Source organism: Cololabis saira, chromosome 17 (genome assembly GCF_033807715.1).
Source record: "Cololabis saira isolate AMF1-May2022 chromosome 17, fColSai1.1, whole genome shotgun sequence".
Classification (NCBI taxonomy): domain Eukaryota; kingdom Metazoa; phylum Chordata; class Actinopteri; order Beloniformes; family Belonidae; genus Cololabis; species Cololabis saira.
The window spans coordinates 1,580,917-1,601,926 of NC_084603.1; the positions used below are offsets into that span (position 1 = coordinate 1,580,917).

The window sequence follows — 21,010 nt, forward strand, 5'->3', positions numbered from 1 at the left end:
TCTTCCTCCCATCAGGGGAGCTCTCTCTCTCTCCCCCCTCCCTCTCTCGCTCTTCCTCTCTCTCTCTGGCACTGCGCATTTTCTGTCTGGGCTGCATCAGCCAATCAGAGCGCAGGAATGGAGGAAGGACCCGCCCCCTGCTCTCTCTGAGCTGTCAATCACTCAGGATCCACCGGTCTGAACCTGATCAGCTGATCGATGATCGGCTGATTGATGATTAGTTGATTGATGGATTGATGATCAGTCTGATTGATGATCAGTCTGATTGATGATCAGTGTGATTGATGCTCCAACTCTCACCCGGAATAGTCCAACTTGCAAGCACGCACGCACGCACGCACGCACGCACGCACGCACGCACGCACGCACGCACGCACGCACGCACGCACGCACGCACGCACACGGCGCAGGTCGCGCCGCGATGACCACTCCACTCCATAGTTCGTTTGGAAGCAACGCATTTCCGGTTCCGGTTTGAAGCAGTCGTGAACTTTCAGCCTCTTTTCTTCGTGTGTGTGGGATTCATTTTTTTGGTTTGTTTGTTTTTTTGCACAATAGTTGTCCGTCATGGCAACGTCGTCACGGCAACGCCGTCACGGCAACGCTGTCACGGCAACGTAGGCTCCGCATTGGTTTAATGCAGAACTATAATCCAGGCTTGAGTCTCGTGAGGGACTGAGACCAACTGCAGTTTTATCCACTGGCCACTAGAGGCCGCCAGAGGCCGCCAGGGGCTGCTACAGGTCCAGGTCTTGTTTATTCCAGTGTGTGTGTGTGTGTGTGTGTGTGTGTGTGTGTGTGTGTGTGTGTGTGTGTGTGTGTGTGTGTGTGTGTGTGTGTGTGTGTGTGTGTGTGTGTGTGTGTGTGTGTGTGTGTGTGTGTGTGTGTGTGTGTGTGTGTGTGTGTGTGTGTGTGTGTGTGTGTGTGTGTGTGTGTGTGTACCTTCAGCAGGTCCTTAGGAAAGTCTTTCCCATTGTTCAGTCCCTCCAGGTTGGTGATGAACTGAGTGCAGGACATTCTCTTCCCCACGTTCTGCACACACACACATAATAATAATAATTAATTTTATTTATATAGCGCTTTTAAAAGATCTCAAAGATTTACACATATATATACACACACATACACGCACACGCACACCGTCACAAACCGGGCCCGCTAGTGACAAAGATTTTCCGGGCAGATTTCGGTTCGCTACTCCTCCTACAGATTTCAGAGGACCGAGGCGCATCATATATCAAAACGTGCGGCTTGATCGGGAATAGTGCGCTATGACTTTTGGTGTTGAAATTCCCATTTTTCCCAAAGTTATTCCCGAAAGAAACGGACAAAAAAACCCATTCAAAGCGGATGGGAAAACGTCAAAATTTACCTTTTTTCTGAGTCACCTAACTTTCTCATACTTGCACGTAGGAATGTCATTCAAACTTCAAAACTTCTCTTCTCTCCAAAACACCAAACAGTTTTTTCCTAAGATTTACACTTTTAAAAATATGAGCACTCAAGCGAGGACTGGAAATCACTTTTTTGTCAAATCTAGAGTGCGGATGTCGGTTGCTAGAGTGGGAGAAACAGTAAAAAAATAACCTGAGTTTTTATTTGTAACTCGAGCTCACGGCCAAAACGTAAAAGCTAGACCAATAATTTTTGGTCAGAATGTAGACATACAGTAGGTGTTGGGATTCATAAAATGTGACTTTGACAGGCGGGGTATGCACAAAATTTAAACGGGGGGGGCTAGAGCGGCGCGAATACCTGCCTCCGTCTCCATTGACTGTAATGTAATCAAAAGTCTTCTTAAAAAAAAATCTCACTTTGTCTTCGCACTGAGCTTACTCACTCATTTTAAGAAATATCTGAATAAAATTAAGATTGTCAGAATCTGCCGGGTTCTGTGTCTCTCACAATGTCTTTGTTTTTCTGCTACGAGCTACGGTTTGATCACAAATCTGAGTTATTTGAGACCTTATCAGAAGCCAAAATCTGGGTTTTTCTCACAGCCAAACTGGAAGGTTCTGAAGAGAGGTTCTTGTTGCCCCTAGCAACCAGGAGTCACTGCTGACTCATTCCTTCACCCAGAACTGGTCACATTACTCAGTCAATAAACCAGCCCCCCGGGTCTCGCACTCAGCAGGCACGCCGATTTCCCCCAGTGTCCAGCCGCGGTACTGCAACAGAAAATCCCATGCGGCCCAGAAAGCTTTTTGCCCATAGACCGCAATAGTAAAAGATCGTCCTCTAAAACTGTTCACAGGAACCTCCAGCTGTAATCACCGGCAATTACTAATCTTTGTATTCTATATTTTTAAGTCATGGACTTTATATCCGTCAAAAATGTTTTATAACGGCCAGAAAAGTAAAAGAAAAGTCTCTTTCTGGGCGTGACGTCACGGCCGTGTCAGTGCCATTGATGTATTATATTAATATATATTATATAATTATATTATATTAATACATATTATATTAATATTCGTGTCATTGCCGCGGGGCATGATGGGAGGCCCCAGAGCATCATGGGAGGTGACTCAACTGCGCATGCTCTATGGGCCCCTTAACGCAGAAGTAAACCCGGAAGTCAGGAACTCATTTCGGCGTATGCGCCAGGCGAGCAACTTACATTGAAATGAATGGGCGGCCATTTTCGGTCTTCCATCCAGTAATATAATAGATCCATGCAATAAAGACTTCATATACTTTAACCTGTAAAATGGAGAAATCTAACCCCTGACCTTTGCCGATCCCCAGTCCTGCTGGGAACCGGTTCATGGTATATATATATTTCATATATATTAAATACCCCCCCTTACACACACACACACACACACACACATAATAAATAAAAAATAACCCCAGTAAATGCTATATCTTTTGAATGGTTTGACATAGAGAGTCATGGGTGGTGTCATTGGACTTAGTTTTGAGTCCTTCACCTTTATTGCTGAAAAATGCAGCAATGTACACAAATGGGCAGCAGCCCCCCGTGGCACTCTCCAAATGTCTGCAAGGAAATTTTCTAGTTATTATTATTATTATTAGTTCCCCATGGCAGGTGGAAACCCGGAACCAAGACCAAGTCTGGGAGCAGCAAGAGACAGCCTGCAGGGCTAGAGAGACCCGTAATACACCGTAGCCACAGCCACTATAGCCACGGGGACAGTAGCCACGCCCCCCGTAGCCACGGCAACCTGTGTGTGTGTGTGTGTGTGTGTGTGTGTGTGTGTGTGTGTGTGTGTGTGAGACTCACATTTCCATGCAGGTCTGTGTTCAGCAGCATGATGGCACACGTCAAGGTGTGGACGCTGTCTGGAGACACAAGACAGGTAAACAGGTGAGACAGGAACAGGTAAACAGGTAAACAGGTAAACAGGTAAAGGTGAGACAGGTGAGACAGGTAAACCGGTGAGCCAGGTGAACAGGTAACCAGGTAAACAGGTAAAGGTGAGCCAGGTGAAGGTGAGACAGGTAAACAGGTAAAGGTGAGCCAGGTGAGACAGGAACAGGTAAACAGGTAAACAGGTAAACAGGTAGACAGTTAAACAGGTGAAGGTGAGACAGGACCAGGTAAACAGGACCAGGTAAACAGGTGAGACAGGTAAAGGTGAGCCAGTCGTACCTTCCATGATCAGACTCTCGGGGTTGCAGGTTCTAAACCTCCTGGAGAAGTGAGTGAGGACTCTCTCTCTCTCCTGCGTCTCGCCCATCAGAGCAAAATGCATCAGAAACATCCTGGAGGTCCAGAGAAGAGATTATTGATCAGGAAGAGATTATTGATCAGTTCTGATCATATCTGATCAATTCTGATCAGATATGATCAGATTTGATCAGTTCTGATCAGTTCTGATCAGAACTGATCATATCGGTGCGCGGTGTCTCTGAAACGGGGATGGGGATCTGGGCTGATCAGAACCGACCTGAGCGCCTGGTCCAGGGTGAAACCGCTGAAGTCGAAGTGACTGAGATATTCCTCGGCCACCAGCTGACTGAAGTCGTTGCTAGGAAACAAACAGGAAGTGTTACAAACAGGAAGTGTTACAAACAGGAAGTGTTACAAACAGGAAGTGTTACAAACAGGAAGTGTTACAAACAGGAAGTGTTACAAACAGGAAGTGTTACACGGACGCAGTAACGTCATCATCTGCAGAGAGAAACCTTCGTCTCTGAGACGTCCAGTTATTCGTGAGACATTTGTCTGCAGATGTGGTCTGATGGAGGTCTGAAGCGACCGGCTTCGTCACCCATGATGCATCCCTGAGAGGCATCGCAGGTCCTTCCTCCCCGCTGCCATCAGACTGAACAACCAGGCTGATCTCAGTAGCTAACGGACAATAACATGTGCAATATTTGTCTACCTCACACACATCCTACCTGCTTTTTTTGTACTGTTTTTCTTTATTTCCTGTACTGCACTACTTTTTATTCTTCATTCCAATGTATATACTGTTTAGAATTTGTGATTATATATTTACTTTTTTACCCCTCCCCTGCATGTGTGTGTTGAGTTACTGCTGCTGAACAAAGTGAGTTTCCCCATTGAGGGAGAAATAAAGGATAATCTAATCTTAGATGGTCTGATGTCCTGAAGTCCTGCTGAATCATGGAGGTATTTAGCCCCGCCCACATGGTTAAGGGGCGGTCCTATAATGCTCAGGTATATTGTTTATGTATATATATATATATATATATATATATATATATATATATATATATATATATATATATATATATATACACATATACATATATTTTTTTTTATATGAATATTATCAGTGCCACGGCTGCGCCACGAGGCACTCCTCCTCCACGGCTATGCAATAGCAATGGATCTGGCTTATTATTTATTCTTCCGTGTAAACTTCAGCGTGTAACTAGTCCAGCAGCTTTGAGAAAACGCGAAAAGTAAAAATGTAGAAATGTGCGCCCTAATCGGGAATCGAGTGGCATGACTTTTATTAGCCATAGGTTCGCACGTTTTTGCACGTTGTGGGAAAACGTGCCCTTTTTGGCCCATCCGGAACGCATTGGGAGAACTTTGGGGCCTCACCACTCGCACACCGTTCCTCGAAAAATTCTGAACCGATTTAGAAAGTTGTAGGCCCTGAATTTAACTACAGTCCTGTGGATTTTCAGAGCGGTGGCACAAATAGTTTTCGCACGAAGTGCAAAAACATTTCCAGATTTCCAAACTAATGGGGAGATTTTCCCATGTATGTGTGTGGCGCGGAATGTAACAGTGGATGAGAGGAGGTAAAAAAAAGCCAAAATTCACCTTTTTTCTGAGTCACCTAGCTTTCTCATACCTGTACGTAGAAATGTCATTCAAACTTCAAAACGGAGGAAAACTTCTCTTCTCTCTCCAAACACCAAACATTTTTTTCCTAAGATGTAAACTTTTCAAGATATGAGCACTCAAGCGAGGACTGGTAATCACTTTTTGGTCAAATCTAGAGTGCGGAATGTCGGTTGGTAGAGTGTGAGAAGCCGTTAAAAATAACCAGAATTTTTATTTGTAACTTGAGCTCACAGCCAAACGGTAAAAAGGAGACCAATCATTTTTGGTCAGAATGTAGACATAGGTGTTGGGATTCATAAAATGTGACTTTGACAGGCGGGGTCTGCACAAAATTTAAACGGGGGAGGATAGAGCGGCGCCAATACCTGACTTAGTCCCCATTCACTGTAATGTAATCAAACGTTTTCTTCAAAAGAATCTCACTCTGTCTTCGCACTGAGCTTACTCAATCATTATAAGGAATATCTGAATAAAATTAAGATTGTCAGAATCTGCCGGGTTCTGTGTCTCTCACCATGTTTTCGTTTTTTGGCTACGAGCTACGGTTTGATCACATATCTGAGTTATTTGAGACCTTGTCAGAAGCCAAAATCTGGGTTTTTCTCACAGCAAAACCAGAAAGATTCTTATATCACCGTGGCAACCAGAGCTTAGCTGCTGACTGATTGCCTCAGCCAGAACTGGTCACATGACTCAGTCACTAAAGTCTTCATATAGGCTGCGTCCGAAATCGCATATTTCCACCTTAATGAGTAGCAAAATGAGTATGCGAGATTTTTTAGTGCGTCCGAAACATTAGAACGTACTCAGTAGTATGTACTATCCATACTCACTAGTATGTACTATCCATACTCTTTCTGGAGAAATGTATTAGTGTGGATTGATGGACACTAGCCGAGCAGAAACTTCCCACAATGCAATGCAGCGGTGTTTGGTTGCTAAGTGATACGTATATATGTCATAAGTATAATATTAATATTATAATATTCGTATATAATAATATTATATAATGTCATCTTGTTTCGGCCAGAATAAACGGGAAATAGCGGAACGGTGCTGCTACTGCAGCTGTTACCATGGTAACAACTCCTGTTACCATGGTAACAGCTGCTAATGCTGCTGTTACCATGGTACTTCAAAATTTCCAGGGAATTTTGTGTCTAGTTCATAATTGCTCTGGTATATCATTTATTTAGAATGCTCAGGTATAATATTGTAATGAAGTTCTGTAATATTTTTATAATGTAATAATAGGTATATTTTCTTTTGATAAGGTAAAGTTTGCTGTTATATATTTTTTTTCTATGTTGTATTAGAGTAAAATTGAAATAGAAACAAGCGGTAGGACCTCATAAGCTTTTACTTCCTCCTACTCCCTCTCGGGCAAGGTTTTTTTTGTTTAATGACTTTTTCTGATGTTTTGTGTAATTTGTTTTCTGTTTTTATAATTATTTTATGCTCGAAATAAAGATTTAAATTCAAACTCAAAGCTTAGCCCCGCCCCCATGGTTAAGGGGCCCCCTTAGCCCCCCCCCTTATCCCCCTCCATTACCCAGAGTTCCTAGCACTCACTTCTTGCTGAGGTGTGGGGCCACGTCCGACTTCTTGAACCCGTCCAGGCTGTAGAGCCGTTTAGCTAGCCGCCGGGCCGCCTGCAGGTCCGGCTTCAGCCCGTTAGCCAGGCCCTCGTCGCTACCGCCTAGCGCTAGCCGCTCCGCTACGTCAGGCTGGGGGTGGAGCAGCTCGGGGGGGCGGAGGACGGGGCGCTCCCTGGGGATGAACACATGAACACATGAATATACACACACACACATATACACAGAAACACACATGAACAGCAGCTCGGGGGGGCGGAGGACCGGACGCTCCCTGGGGGGGGACATGAACACATGAATACACATGAACACATGAACCTACATGAACACATGAACACTGTGGCCAGAAAGGTGTGGAAGTCGATAGGAATCATTAGGAAAATCAGCTGTTCCCTGAAATTGTAAATGGAAAACAATAATAATTTAAAAAATATATATGTATTTTTTACACTCAATTTATTTTCCATTTACTATTCATTTTTGTGAATCATTTACCTATCCAAATTATGTCAAATGAGTGAGAGTGAACTTTGTAATATTATAAGCCTCTTGGCTTCCTATTGTTCATTTTTCATTAACTGTTTTTTTTTTTTTTTTTTTATAGCAAAAGGTGCAAATAAAAATATACACTGATGCAAATAAATAGCCTATAGGCCCAGACTCTTATTTAAAAGCAAGGTGCAAAATAAAACAAAAAAAAACATTATTCAATTATCTTGTGTTTTTTTTCTAAAGTATTTCTTGTTTTACTGTCTAAGTGAATCATAGAGGGGAGGCCACTCCACAAACCTCTCAGGTTTCTGATCTCTGACCTCTACACCACATTCTCTTTTATGTTGTTTTGTTTAATCTTTTAATTTTCTCTAAACACACTCCATTGTATTTTTTTATTTTCTTCTTTAAAAAAATGTGCAAAAAATAAAAAACACACCCACACCCATGTGTGTGTACGCACGCACGCACGCACGCACGCACGCACGCACGCACGCACGCACGCACGCACGCACGCACGCACGCACGCACGCACGCACGCACGCACGCACGCACGCACGCACGCACGCACGCACGCACGTGGGTTATTTGGGGACTTTCAGATCCTTTTTCCTGAAGAACAAAAGTTCAGAACTTCCTGTTACAGAAGTTCCTCCTTCTGACTGAAACATCATGTACATGTCAGAGTCCTAGTACCAGACTGATACCAGACCAGTCTGGTACCGGCGGTCCGATGAACCCGTCCCAACAGCTCCTCCAAACCACCAGGTTTAAACCCGTCCCAGGTTCTGACCAGTAAACACCAGATCCAGACTTGCATCACCTCTTTGACCAGACTAAAGTTGCTTTCATCAATGAAAATTCTGACTAAATATCATCACCGAACCTTTATCACCTGAAGAAAACGAGACGCAATGAACATGCTGGTCATGTGACAATAACGATAATTAAATACATGATGCAATATTGTAGAGGAATAAGAAACCAGACTAAAATGTAGATTACAAAATAAAAACTCTGCTAAAATGAGTCTTCATTTTCGTTGACCAAAACCAGACGAAATGTTCTAGCAAAGATCTTAATGTCCATGTTTTCAGTAGTTTCTTTCCTAAGTAGAAGAAGAAGATCCATCTTTGGATTCACTTTCCTACAGAGACGTGGAAAAGAAAACCCAATGTGTCGTGGAAAAAGAAAAAGATAAAAATAAATAAGTTGTAAACTCAAATGAGAGTCTTCTGTATCTGGAATGAATGTATTCTTGAGTCTTTAAGGTAACAATAATAGAATAATAAGATAACCTTGTTTGAATTGTAAAATGGGTTTGGATCAATACAATCTTTGACTAAAACTAGACTAAAATGGACAATTCTGACTAAAATAAGACTAAAATGCTCAAACTTTTAGTCGACTGAAACTTGACACGACTAAAAGGAGAATGAAGGAGACTAAAACTAATAAAAACTAAAATGATGCTGGACCTAAAGACTAGACTAGAGATGCACCGATTGATAACCGATCGGTATCTGCTGATAACGGCCCTATCGGTTTTGATTGGAGATCAAAAATAATAGTTCAGAGCAGCCGATCAGATGACGTTTACAACAACAAACCACCGCCAGCGCTGCTGTTCCCACACCTGACCCAGGTGACCTGAGGGGGCGTGGCCTCTAGAAGGGGGCGTGGCCTCTCTACAAAACATCAACACTGAAAATGGCCTCGCCGGTCTGGGAATTTACAATGTCAGAAAAGGACAACAGATTTGCAGTTTGCAAGGTGTTTAAAGGAAATACCCCGAGGAGGAAAGTTATAAAATAATTTCAACACAACGAAGCTGATAGGATGTTTGAAAGAGACATATAAACGACAGCAAGAAAAATAAGGAACTATATCGTCAGGTAATGGATTCATACATTTCTGTTGTAGCAGACGTCGGGTTCAAACGCGTCGTTAGCTGTTTGGACCCCGGTACGCTCTGCAGAGTCATAAATATTTCACTGATAAATGTCTGCCGGAGTTTTACCCGAATATTTACATCCAAAGACTCAGGACGACAGTCGTGTCAGTCGCTTCACCAGGGACATGTGGATTCTAGTGTGAAGAGTTTCCTCACAAGAGTTTCATCACACGCAGTGGATGCTACCGCTAAAGCTTTCGCAAATTTCATAATTCATTTTTATTTTAAGATTTAATTCCTTTGTCCACAGGAAAACTAAGGTTTATAGTTTACAGCTTGTATCGTCTTGTAGAGAATGACATGTCTGCTGTTGTTGTACATCATAATTATCACCACAGGAAGATGAAGCTGGAGCTACATGAATCTCTAAGAGTCTCTAGTCCAGGGGTCGGCAACCCAAAATGTTTTAGATCCATATTGGACCAAAAACACAAAAAACTAATATGTCTGGAGCCGCAAAAAATGAAAAGTCTTGTATCAGAATTAGAATGAAGACAACACATGCTGCATGTTTCTATATTAGTTATAACTGGAGGAAGATTTTTTTTTCATTATGCACTTTGAGAAAAAAGTCGAAATGTCGAGAAAAAAGTCGAAATGTCGAGGAAATGGTCAAAATTTCATGAAAAAAGTCGAAATGTTGAGAAAAAAGTCAAAATTTCGAAAAAAAAAAAAAGGCGAAATGTCGAGATTAATGTTGAAGTACAATCTTGAGAAAAAAGTCGAAATGTCGAGAAAAAAGTCGAAATGTTGAGAAAAAAGTCAAAGTTTCCGAGAAAAAAGTCAAAATGTTGAGATTAAAAAAGAAAGGAAAAAGGAAGAAAAAAGAGAAGAAAAAGGAAAAAAGAAAAAAAAGAAAAAAAAAGGGAAAAAAGAAGAAAAAAAGAAAAAAAAAAAGAAGAAAAAAAACTTACAGGAGCCACTAGGGCGGCGCTAAAGAGCCGCATGCGGCTCTAGAGCCGCGGGTTGCCGATCCCTGCTCTAGAGTGAAATATTGCACATCAGCCTGAAATAAAATAGTCAATTCATGATAATTTCTCATCTACTAATCTCTATACCTAATAATACAATGTCAGTGTTGAACATGAGACAATAATATTGAAGAATTTATGGATTTCACGCTGTGATCGGTGATCGGCAAATACTGGTTTTGGTGATCGGTGATCAGCCCTCAGAATCCTGATGGTGCATCTCTAGACTAAACTGAAACAGGATGACAGAAACAACACTACAGGTGATAAAAACCCCTCAATAGTTCAAGTGAAGAACAGGAAGTGATGTAGGATGGGGGCGTCGCCCACTCGCATGTCAATCATGTTGAGGGTCCGGGTCGGTCCAGGGAAGTCCTGGACCGGTTTGGGGGTAAATTACCCGCCAGTACGCCGGGGCAACCCCAAAGCATCAGCCAATGGCAGAGCAGGGATGTGATGACATCACCATGACACCTGGACGCAGCTTTAGCTTGAGAAGTGCTAATAAATAAATAAACAAATATAAAAAAGCTGTAGAAGTTTGTGGAAACGCTGCTCTGATGTTCTGAACGAGAACGAGCCTCTTGCGTCACACGTGTCTCAATCCAGCCGTTTCTGCAGCATCAGCAGTTGCTGGGAGACGGTTGCCGTGGAAACACAACAAACAGCAGGTGATGCAACAACACAGTAACCAAAGTTCTGCTGGGTCTAAAGAGTTCAAACTAAAACAGAACCGACCCGGATCAACCCGGACCTTCAGCCAGACCTTCCAGAACCAGAACCAGAACCAGAACCAGAACCAGAACCTGCAGCCTGACCCTCCACAACCAGAACCAGAACCTGCAGCCAGACCTTCCAGACAGAGGTTTATAATCCAGGTCCATAAAGTAAAAGTCCAGTCCATCAGTTGTTCCAACCATCACTAAAGCAGCTCCTGCAGGTAAATGGTCGTTAGTGAAAACTCCTGTTCTAAATGTACTGGCTGATCCAGAAACAGCAGCGTTTTTACTTTACGGAACCTGGATTATACAGGACTGTCTCAGAAAATTAGAATATTGTGATAAAATCCTTTATTTCCTGTAATGCAATTAAAAAAACAAAAATGTCATACATTCAAGAAAACTCAAATATCCTATCTCAAAAAATTAGAATATTCTGGGAATCTTAATCTTAAACTTTAAACCATAATCAGCAATATTAAAATAATAAAAGGCTTGCAATATTTCAGTTGGTTTGTAATGAATCCAGAATGGATGATATTTTTGTTTTTTTAATTGCATTACAGAAAATAGAGAACTTTATCACAATATTCTAATTTTCTGAGACAGACCTGTACACCTCTGCTTCCAGAACCAGAACCAGAACCAGAACCCGAACCCACCTGTCCTCCTCCGTCTCCGTGGAAACGTCTCCGTCCTCCATCAGAACCAGAACCAGAACCAGAACCAGCTCTCTGAGCTGCTGATCCTCAGATCAACGTTGACGGTAAAACCAGCAGGAAGTGAAGAGAGCGAGTCAGAAAGTGGGAAGTGAAGAGTCGGTCACTTCCTGCTGGAGCTGCAGAACCGAGAGAGAATCGAGAGAGACGCTCCAGCAGAACCGGGGCAGAACCACTGGAGACCCGCCGCTCTGAGCACCGAGGAGCCGGTTCTGCTCAACCAGAGATGAACCCATCAGGATTCTGAGAGCTGATCACCGATCAACGATCACCAAAACCAGTATCTGCTGATCCCGACGTTGCTGATCACCGATCACAGCGTGAAATCCATAAATTCTTCAATATTATTGTCTCGTGTTCAACACTGACATCGTATTATTAGGTATAAACATTAGGAGATGAGAAAGTTTCATGAATTGATTGTTTTATTGCAGACTGATGAGCAATATTTCCCTCTAGAGACTCTCAGACCCTTGTAGCTTCATCTTCCTGTGGTAATAATTATGTAATTATGTCCAACACGAACCAACACAGACAACACAGACATGTCACTCTCTAAAAGTTGATACAAGTTGTAAACTATAAACTTTAGTTTTCCTGTGGAAAGAGGAATTACATCTTAAAATAAAAATTAATTATGAATTATTAAGCTATGTGAAAGCTTTAGCGGTAGCATCTGCTGTTGTTGTAAACGTTATTGGATCGGCCCGTTCTGAACTATTATTTTACGATCTCCGATCAAAACCGATAGGGCCGTTATCGGGCCGTTATTGGGCTGATATCGATCAGTTGCCGATCAATCGGTGCATCTCTAGGTCAACCAGGTCAACTATACGGCAACCGACCCCATTCTGTTGAACCACGACCCATAAACTGATTTACATCGTCCATGTTCAGTTCATTATTGTTCAGATCATTATTTTACAAATTTAAATTTTTTAAATTTTATTTTTTATTTTATTTTTTTTTAATTAATTTTTTATTTATTTATTTTTATTTATTTACTTTTTTTTATTATTATTTTTTATTATTATTTTACAATTAAAGAACCATTAATCTGGGTGCACGGGTGTCCCCCAGGGGTCAGTGTTGGGTCCTCTTCTCTTCACCATCTACCCCAGGGGTATTAACTAGATTATTCAGGAATATTCCACTAGATTATTCAGGAATATTCCACTAGATTATTCAGGAATATTCCACTAGATTATTCAGGGATATTCCACTAGATTATTCAGGGATATTCCACTAGATTATTCAGGAATATTCCACTAGATTATTCAGGGATATTCCACTAGATTATTCAGGGATATTCCACTAGATTATTCAGGGATATTCCACTAAATTATTCAGGAATATTCCACTAGATTATTCAGGGATATTCCACTAGATTATTCAGGGATATTAACTAGATTATTCAGGGATATTAACTAGATTATTCAGGAATATTCCACTAGATTATTCAGGAATATTCCACTAGATTATTCAGGGATATTAACTAGATTATTCAGGGATATTAACTAGATTATTCAGGAATATTCCACTAGATTATTCAGGAATATTCCACTAGATTATTCAGGGATATTCCACTAGATTATTCAGGAATATTCCACTAGATTATTCAGGGATATTCCACTAGATTATTCAGGAATATTCAGGAATATTCCACTAGATTATTCAGGGATATTCCACTAGATTATTCAGGATATTCCACTAGATTATTCAGGATATTCCACTAGATTATTCAGGAATATTCCACTAGATTATTCAGGGATATTCCACTAGATTATTCAGGAATATTCCACTAGATTATTCAGGGATATTCCACTAGATTATTCAGGGATATTCAACTAGATTATTCAGGGATATTCCACTAGATTATTCAGGGATATTCCACTAGATTATTCAGGGATATTAACTAGATTATTCAGGGATATTCCACTAGATTATTCAGGAATATTCCACTAGATTATTCAGGGTATTAACTAGATTATTCAGGAATATTCCACTAGATTATTCAGGAATATTCCACTAGATTATTCAGGAATATTCCACTAGATTATTCAGGGATATTCCACTAGATTATTCAGGGATATTCCACTAGATTATTCAGGAATATTCCACTAGATTATTCAGGGATATTCCACTAGATTATTCAGGGATATTCCACTAGATTATTCAGGGATATTCCACTAAATTATTCAGGAATATTCCACTAGATTATTCAGGGATATTCCACTAGATTATTCAGGGATATTAACTAGATTATTCAGGGATATTAACTAGATTATTCAGGAATATTCCACTAGATTATTCAGGAATATTCCACTAGATTATTCAGGGATATTAACTAGATTATTCAGGGATATTAACTAGATTATTCAGGAATATTCCACTAGATTATTCAGGAATATTCCACTAGATTATTCAGGGATATTCCACTAGATTATTCAGGAATATTCCACTAGATTATTCAGGGATATTCCACTAGATTATTCAGGAATATTCAGGAATATTCCACTAGATTATTCAGGGATATTCCACTAGATTATTCAGGATATTCCACTAGATTATTCAGGATATTCCACTAGATTTTTCAGGAATATTCCACTAGATTATTCAGGGATATTCCACTAGATTATTCAGGAATATTCCACTAGATTATTCAGGGATATTCCACTAGATTATTCAGGGATATTCAACTAGATTATTCAGGGATATTCCACTAGATTATTCAGGGATATTCCACTAGATTATTCAGGGATATTAACTAGATTATTCAGGGATATTCCACTAGATTATTCAGGAATATTCCACTAGATTATTCAGGATATTAACTAGATTATTCAGGGATATTCCACTAGATTATTCAGGGATATTCCATTAGATTATTCAGGAATATTCAGGGATATTCCACTAGATTATTCAGGATATTCCACTAGATTATTCAGGGATATTCCACTAGATTATTCAGGATATTCCACTAGATTATTCAGGGATATTCCACTAGATTATTCAGGGATATTAACTAGATTATTCAGGGATATTCCACTAGATTATTCAGGGATATTCAACTAGATTATTCAGGAATATTAACTAAATTATTCAGGGATATTCCACTAGATTATTCAGGAATATTAACTAGATTATTCAGGGGTTTCCACAACATTATTCAGGGATATTCCACTAGATTATTCAGGGATATTCCACTAGATTATTCAGGGATATTCCACTAGATTATTCAGGAATATTCCACTAGATTATTCAGGGATATTCCACTAGATTATTCAGGGATATTCCACTAGATTATTCAGGGATATTCAACTAGATTATTCAGGAATATTCCACTAGATTATTCAGGGATATTCCACTAGATTATTCAGGGATATTCCACTAGATTATTCAGGGATATTAACTAGATTATTCAGGGATATTAACTAGATTATTCAGGGATATTCCACTAGATTATTCAGGATATTAACTAGATTATTCAGGAATATTCAACTAGATTATTCAGGGATATTCCACTAGATTATTCAGGGATATTTAACTAGATTATTCAGGAATATTCCACTAGATTATTCAGGGATATTCCACTAGATTATTCAGGGATATTCAACTAGATTATTCAGGGATATTCCACTAGATTATTCAGGGATATTCCACTAGATTATTCAGGAATATTAACTAGATTATTCAGGAATATTCCACTAGATTATTCAGGGATATTCCACTAGATTATTCAGGAATATTCAGGAATATTCCACTAGATTATTCAGGATATTCCACTAGATTATTCAGGGATATTCCACTAGATTATTCAGGAATATTCAGGAATATTCCACTAGATTATTCAGGAATATTCCACTAGATTATTCAGGGATATTCCACTAGATTATTCAGGAATATTCCACTAGATTATTCAGGAATATTCAGGAATATTCCACTAGATTATTCAGGAATATTCCACTAGATTATTCAGGGATATTCCACTAGATTATTCAGGGATATTCCACTAGATTATTCAGGGATATTCCACTAGATTATTCAGGGATATTCCACTAGATTATTCAGGAATATTCAGGAATATTCCACTAGATTATTCAGGGATATTCCACTAGATTATTCAGGGATATTAACTAGATTATTCAGGAATATTCCACTAGATTATTCAGGGATATTCCACTAGATTATTCAGGGATATTAACTAGATTATTCAGGGATATTCCACTAGATTATTCAGGAATATTCAGGGATATTCCACTAGATTATTCAGGGATATTCCATTAGATTATTCAGGAATATTCAGGGATATTCCACTAGATTATTCAGGGATATTCCACTAGATTATTCAGGGATATTCCACTAGATTATTCAGGGATATTCCACTAGATTATTCAGGGATATTCCACTAGATTATTCAGGGATATTCCACTAGATTATTCAGGGATATTCAACTAGATTATTCAGGAATATTAACTAGATTATTCAGGGATATTCCACTAGATTATTCAGGAATATTAACTAGATTATTCAGGGATATTCCACTAGATTATTCAGGAATATTAACTAGATTATTCAGGGATATTCCACTAGATTATTCAGGAATATTAACTAGATTATTCAGGGATATTCCACTAGATTATTCAGGGATATTCCACTAGATTATTCAGGAATATTAACTAGATTATTCAGGGATATTCCACTAGATTATTCAGGGATATTAACTAGATTATTCAGGGATATTCCACTAGATTATTCAGGGATATTCCACTAGATTATTCAGGGATATTCCACTAGATTATTCAGGGATATTCCACTAGATTATTCAGGGATATTAACTAGATTATTCAGGGATATTCCACTAGATTATTCAGGGATATTCCACTAGATTATTCAGGGATATTCCACTAGATTATTCAGGGATATTCCACTAGATTATTCAGGAATATTCCACTAGATTATTCAGGAATATTCCACTAGATTATTCAGGGATATTCCACTAGATTATTCAGGGATATTCCACTAGATTATTCAGGGATATTCCACTAGATTATTCAGGGATATTCCACTAGATTATTCAGGAATATTCCACTAGATTATTCAGGGATATTCCACTAGATTATTCAGGGATATTCAACTAGATTATTCAGGAATATTAACTAGATTATTCAGGGATATTCCACTAGATTATTCAGGAATATTAACTAGATTATTCAGGGATATTCCACTAGATTATTCAGGGATATTAACTAGATTATTCAGGAATATTCCACTAGATTATTCAGGATATTCCACTAGATTATTCAGGGATATTCCACTAGATTATTCAGGGATATTCCACTAGATTATTCAGGGATATTCCACTAGATTATTCAGGAATATTCCACTAGATTATTCAGGAATATTCCACTAGATTATTCAGGGATATTCCACTAGATTATTCAGGAATATTAACTAGATTATTCAGGGATATTCCACTAGATTATTCAGGGATATTCCACTAGATTATTCAGGAATATTAACTAGATTATTCAGGGATATTCCACTAGATTATTCAGGAATATTAACTAGATTATTCAGGGATATTCCACTAGATTATTCAGGGATATTCCACTAGATTATTCAGGAATATTAACTAGATTATTCAGGGATATTCCACTAGATTATTCAGGAATATTAACTAGATTATTCAGGGATATTAACTAGATTATTCAGGAATATTCCACTAGATTATTCAGGGATATTCCACTGGATTATTCAGGGATATTCCACTAGATTATTCAGGGATATTCCACTGGATTATTCAGGAATATTCCACTAGATTATTCAGGGATATTCCACTGGATTATTCAGGGATATTCCACTAGATTATTCAGGGATATTCCACTGGATTATTCAGGAATATTCCACTAGATTATTCAGGGATATTCCACTGGATTATTCAGGGATATTCCACTAGATTATTCAGGGATATTCCACTGGATTATTCAGGGATATTCCACTAGATTATTCAGGGATATTCCACTAGATTATTCAGGGATATTAACTAGATTATTCAGGGATATTCCACTAGATTATTCAGGGATATTCCACTAGATTATTCAGGAATATTCCACTAGATTATTCAGGATATTCCACTAGATTATTCAGGAATATTAACTAGATTATTCAGGAATATTCCACTAGATTATTCAGGAATATTCCACTAGATTATTCAGGGATATTCCACTAGATTATTCAGGGATATTCCACTAGATTATTCAGGAATATTAACTAGATTATTCAGGATATTCCACTAGATTATTCAGGATATTCCACTAGATTATTCAGGAATATTTAACTAGATTATTCAGGAATATTAAACTAGATTATTCAGGAATATTTAACTAGATTATTCAGGGATATTCCACTAGATTATTCAGGAATATTTAACTAGATTATTCAGGAATATTAAACTAGATTATTCAGGAATATTTAACTAGATTATTTAGGGATATTTAACTAGATTATTCAGGAATATTAAACTAGATTATTCAGGAATATTTAACTAGATTATTTAGGGATATTCCACTAGATTATTCAGGGATATTCCACTAGATTATTCAGGGATATTCCACTAGATTATTCAGGAATATTCCACTAGATTATTCAGGGATATTCCACTAGATTATTCAGGGATATTCCACTAGATTATTCAGGAATATTCCACTAGATTATTCAGGGATATTCCACTAGATTATTCAGGGATATTCCACTAGATTATTCAGGGATATTAACTAGATTATTCAGGAATATTCCACTAGATTATTCAGGGATATTCCACTAGATTATTCAGGGATATTCCACTAGATTATTCAGGGATATTCCACTAGATTATTCAGGGATATTCCACTAGATTATTCAGGGATATTCCACTAGATTATTCAGGAATATTCCACTAGATTATTCAGGAATATTCAACTAGATTATTCAGGGATATTCCACTAGATTATTCAGGAATATTAACTAGATTATTCAGGGATATTTAATCAGATTATTCAGGGATATTCCACTAGATTATTCAGGGATATTCCACTAGATTATTCAGGGATATTCCACTAGATTATTCAGGGATATTAACTAGATTATTCAGGGATATTCCACTAGATTATTCAGGGATATTCCACTAGATTATTCAGGAATATTCCACTAGATTATTCAGGATATTCCACTAGATTATTCAGGAATATTAACTAGATTATTCAGGAATATTCCACTAGATTATTCAGGAATATTCCACTAGATTATTCAGGGATATTCCACTAGATTATTCAGGGATATTCCACTAGATTATTCAGGAATATTAACTAGATTATTCAGGATATTCCACTAGATTATTCAGGATATTCCACTAGATTATTCAGGAATATTTAACTAGATTATTCAGGAATATTAAACTAGATTATTCAGGAATATTTAACTAGATTATTCAGGGATATTCCACTAGATTATTCAGGAATATTTAACTAGATTATTCAGGAATATTAAACTAGATTATTCAGGAATATTTAACTAGATTATTTAGGGATATTTAACTAGATTATTCAGGAATATTAAACTAGATTATTCAGGAATATTTAACTAGATTATTTAGGGATATTCCACTAGATTATTCAGGGATATTCCACTAGATTATTCAGGGATATTCCACTAGATTATTCAGGAATATTCCACTAGATTATTCAGGGATATTCCACTAGATTATTCAGGGATATTCCACTAGATTATTCAGGGATATTCCACTAGATTATTCAGGAATATTCCACTAGATTATTCAGGGATATTCCACTAGATTATTCAGGGATATTCCACTAGATTATTCAGGGATATTCCACTAGATTATTCAGGGATATTCCACTAGATTATTCAGGGATATTCCACTAGATTATTCAGGGATATTCCACTAGATTATTCAGGGATATTCCACTAGATTATTCAGGAATATTCCACTAGATTATTCAGGAATATTCAACTAGATTATTCAGGGATATTCCACTAGATTATTCAGGAATATTAACTAGATTATTCAGGGATATTTAATCAGATTATTCAGGGATATTCCACTAGATTATTCAGGGATATTCCACTAGATTATTCAGGGATATTCCACTAGATTATTCAGGGATATTCAACTAGATTATTCAGGGGGCCACAAACCGCGCAGGCGAAACATTTTGGGGTTTTCAAAATGTTTTTTGCACTCAAAGACGAAGATTTATGTATATAATACATTTGTGCTCAGGAATGAGCAGGAGAATATCTGTCTAGTTTACATATGAATTATGTATTAATTGTCTCCAGATTTAGTCATTGTGAATGTTAAATATAATATTCAGATAAAGAAATATTATTTTGATGAATGAAGTTGATATTGACCTACTTTTAATAAAACACGCCATAATGACAAAGCACCACTTTCCACCAACATTTCCTTATTTTAATATTATATTAAGCATTTCAGTCCATAGTAGCCAGTTTGATGTTATAAATAAGCAACCAAAATATTAACCATAAGCTCCTTTATTAATGACACATCTGTGCTTTATATCAGCAAAACAAAACAATCATGAAATTATAGGAGGTTTAGAAGTTAATCTGAAATGCAAAGTCCTCATTTAGAGATTCAAATGAAAAACATTTCAGGCCAATCCTAGAAGCCTAATGATGTAAACAAGTCCTCTATAAACGGAGTTAATAACAAATAATGTGACAAACTTTATCACTGTGCAACACTGGCAAAAAATCTGAAGTAGTAAAAACATCTCTAGCAGAGATTAACATAAACTCTGTCCAATGAATCATTAACCAACTGAAAAACTACCAAGCATCTTAAACTTTTATTAATTACAAAATGCGATATGTAAACCATGTTAGTTTCGCTTACTTCTGGCCGCTATAAAGTATATTATCAAAAACGTTCTAGAATGTGAAACGTCAATTTTATATTTTGTCTTCTTTATGCATCGTTTGTTTTCATGGATTAATGCTAATGTTTCTGATTCAAGTTGATCAGATAAAAGGGCAGAAGCTTCGGCTTCAGCTGCAGCTTTTCAGTAAAATCAATGTTTATGTAATTTTGTTGTGTAAAATAACCGAAATAAAGACCATTCATTCGTTCATTCATTCATTCATTCATTCATTCATTCATTCATTCATTCATTCATTCATTCATTCATTCATTCATTCATTCATTCATTCATTCATTCATTCATTCATTCATCCATCCATCCA

At 37.9% G+C, this 21,010-nt stretch overlaps 1 protein-coding gene across 1 annotated transcript in view; it reads right to left on the reverse strand.

Moving 5' to 3' along the window:
- psda (pleckstrin and Sec7 domain containing a) overlaps positions 1-21,010 on the reverse strand; it is an 80,266-nt gene that overhangs the window by 22,258 nt on the left and 36,998 nt on the right. The window contains exons 8-12 of the mRNA XM_061744816.1: positions 6,863-7,060; positions 3,912-3,992; positions 3,614-3,726; positions 3,245-3,303; positions 943-1,032 (exon numbers count right to left, since the gene is read on the reverse strand). Of these exons, the coding sequence (XP_061600800.1) occupies positions 943-1,032; positions 3,245-3,303; positions 3,614-3,726; positions 3,912-3,992; positions 6,863-7,060 (541 nt within the window). The remainder of the gene's footprint in view (positions 1-942; positions 1,033-3,244; positions 3,304-3,613; positions 3,727-3,911; positions 3,993-6,862; positions 7,061-21,010) is intronic.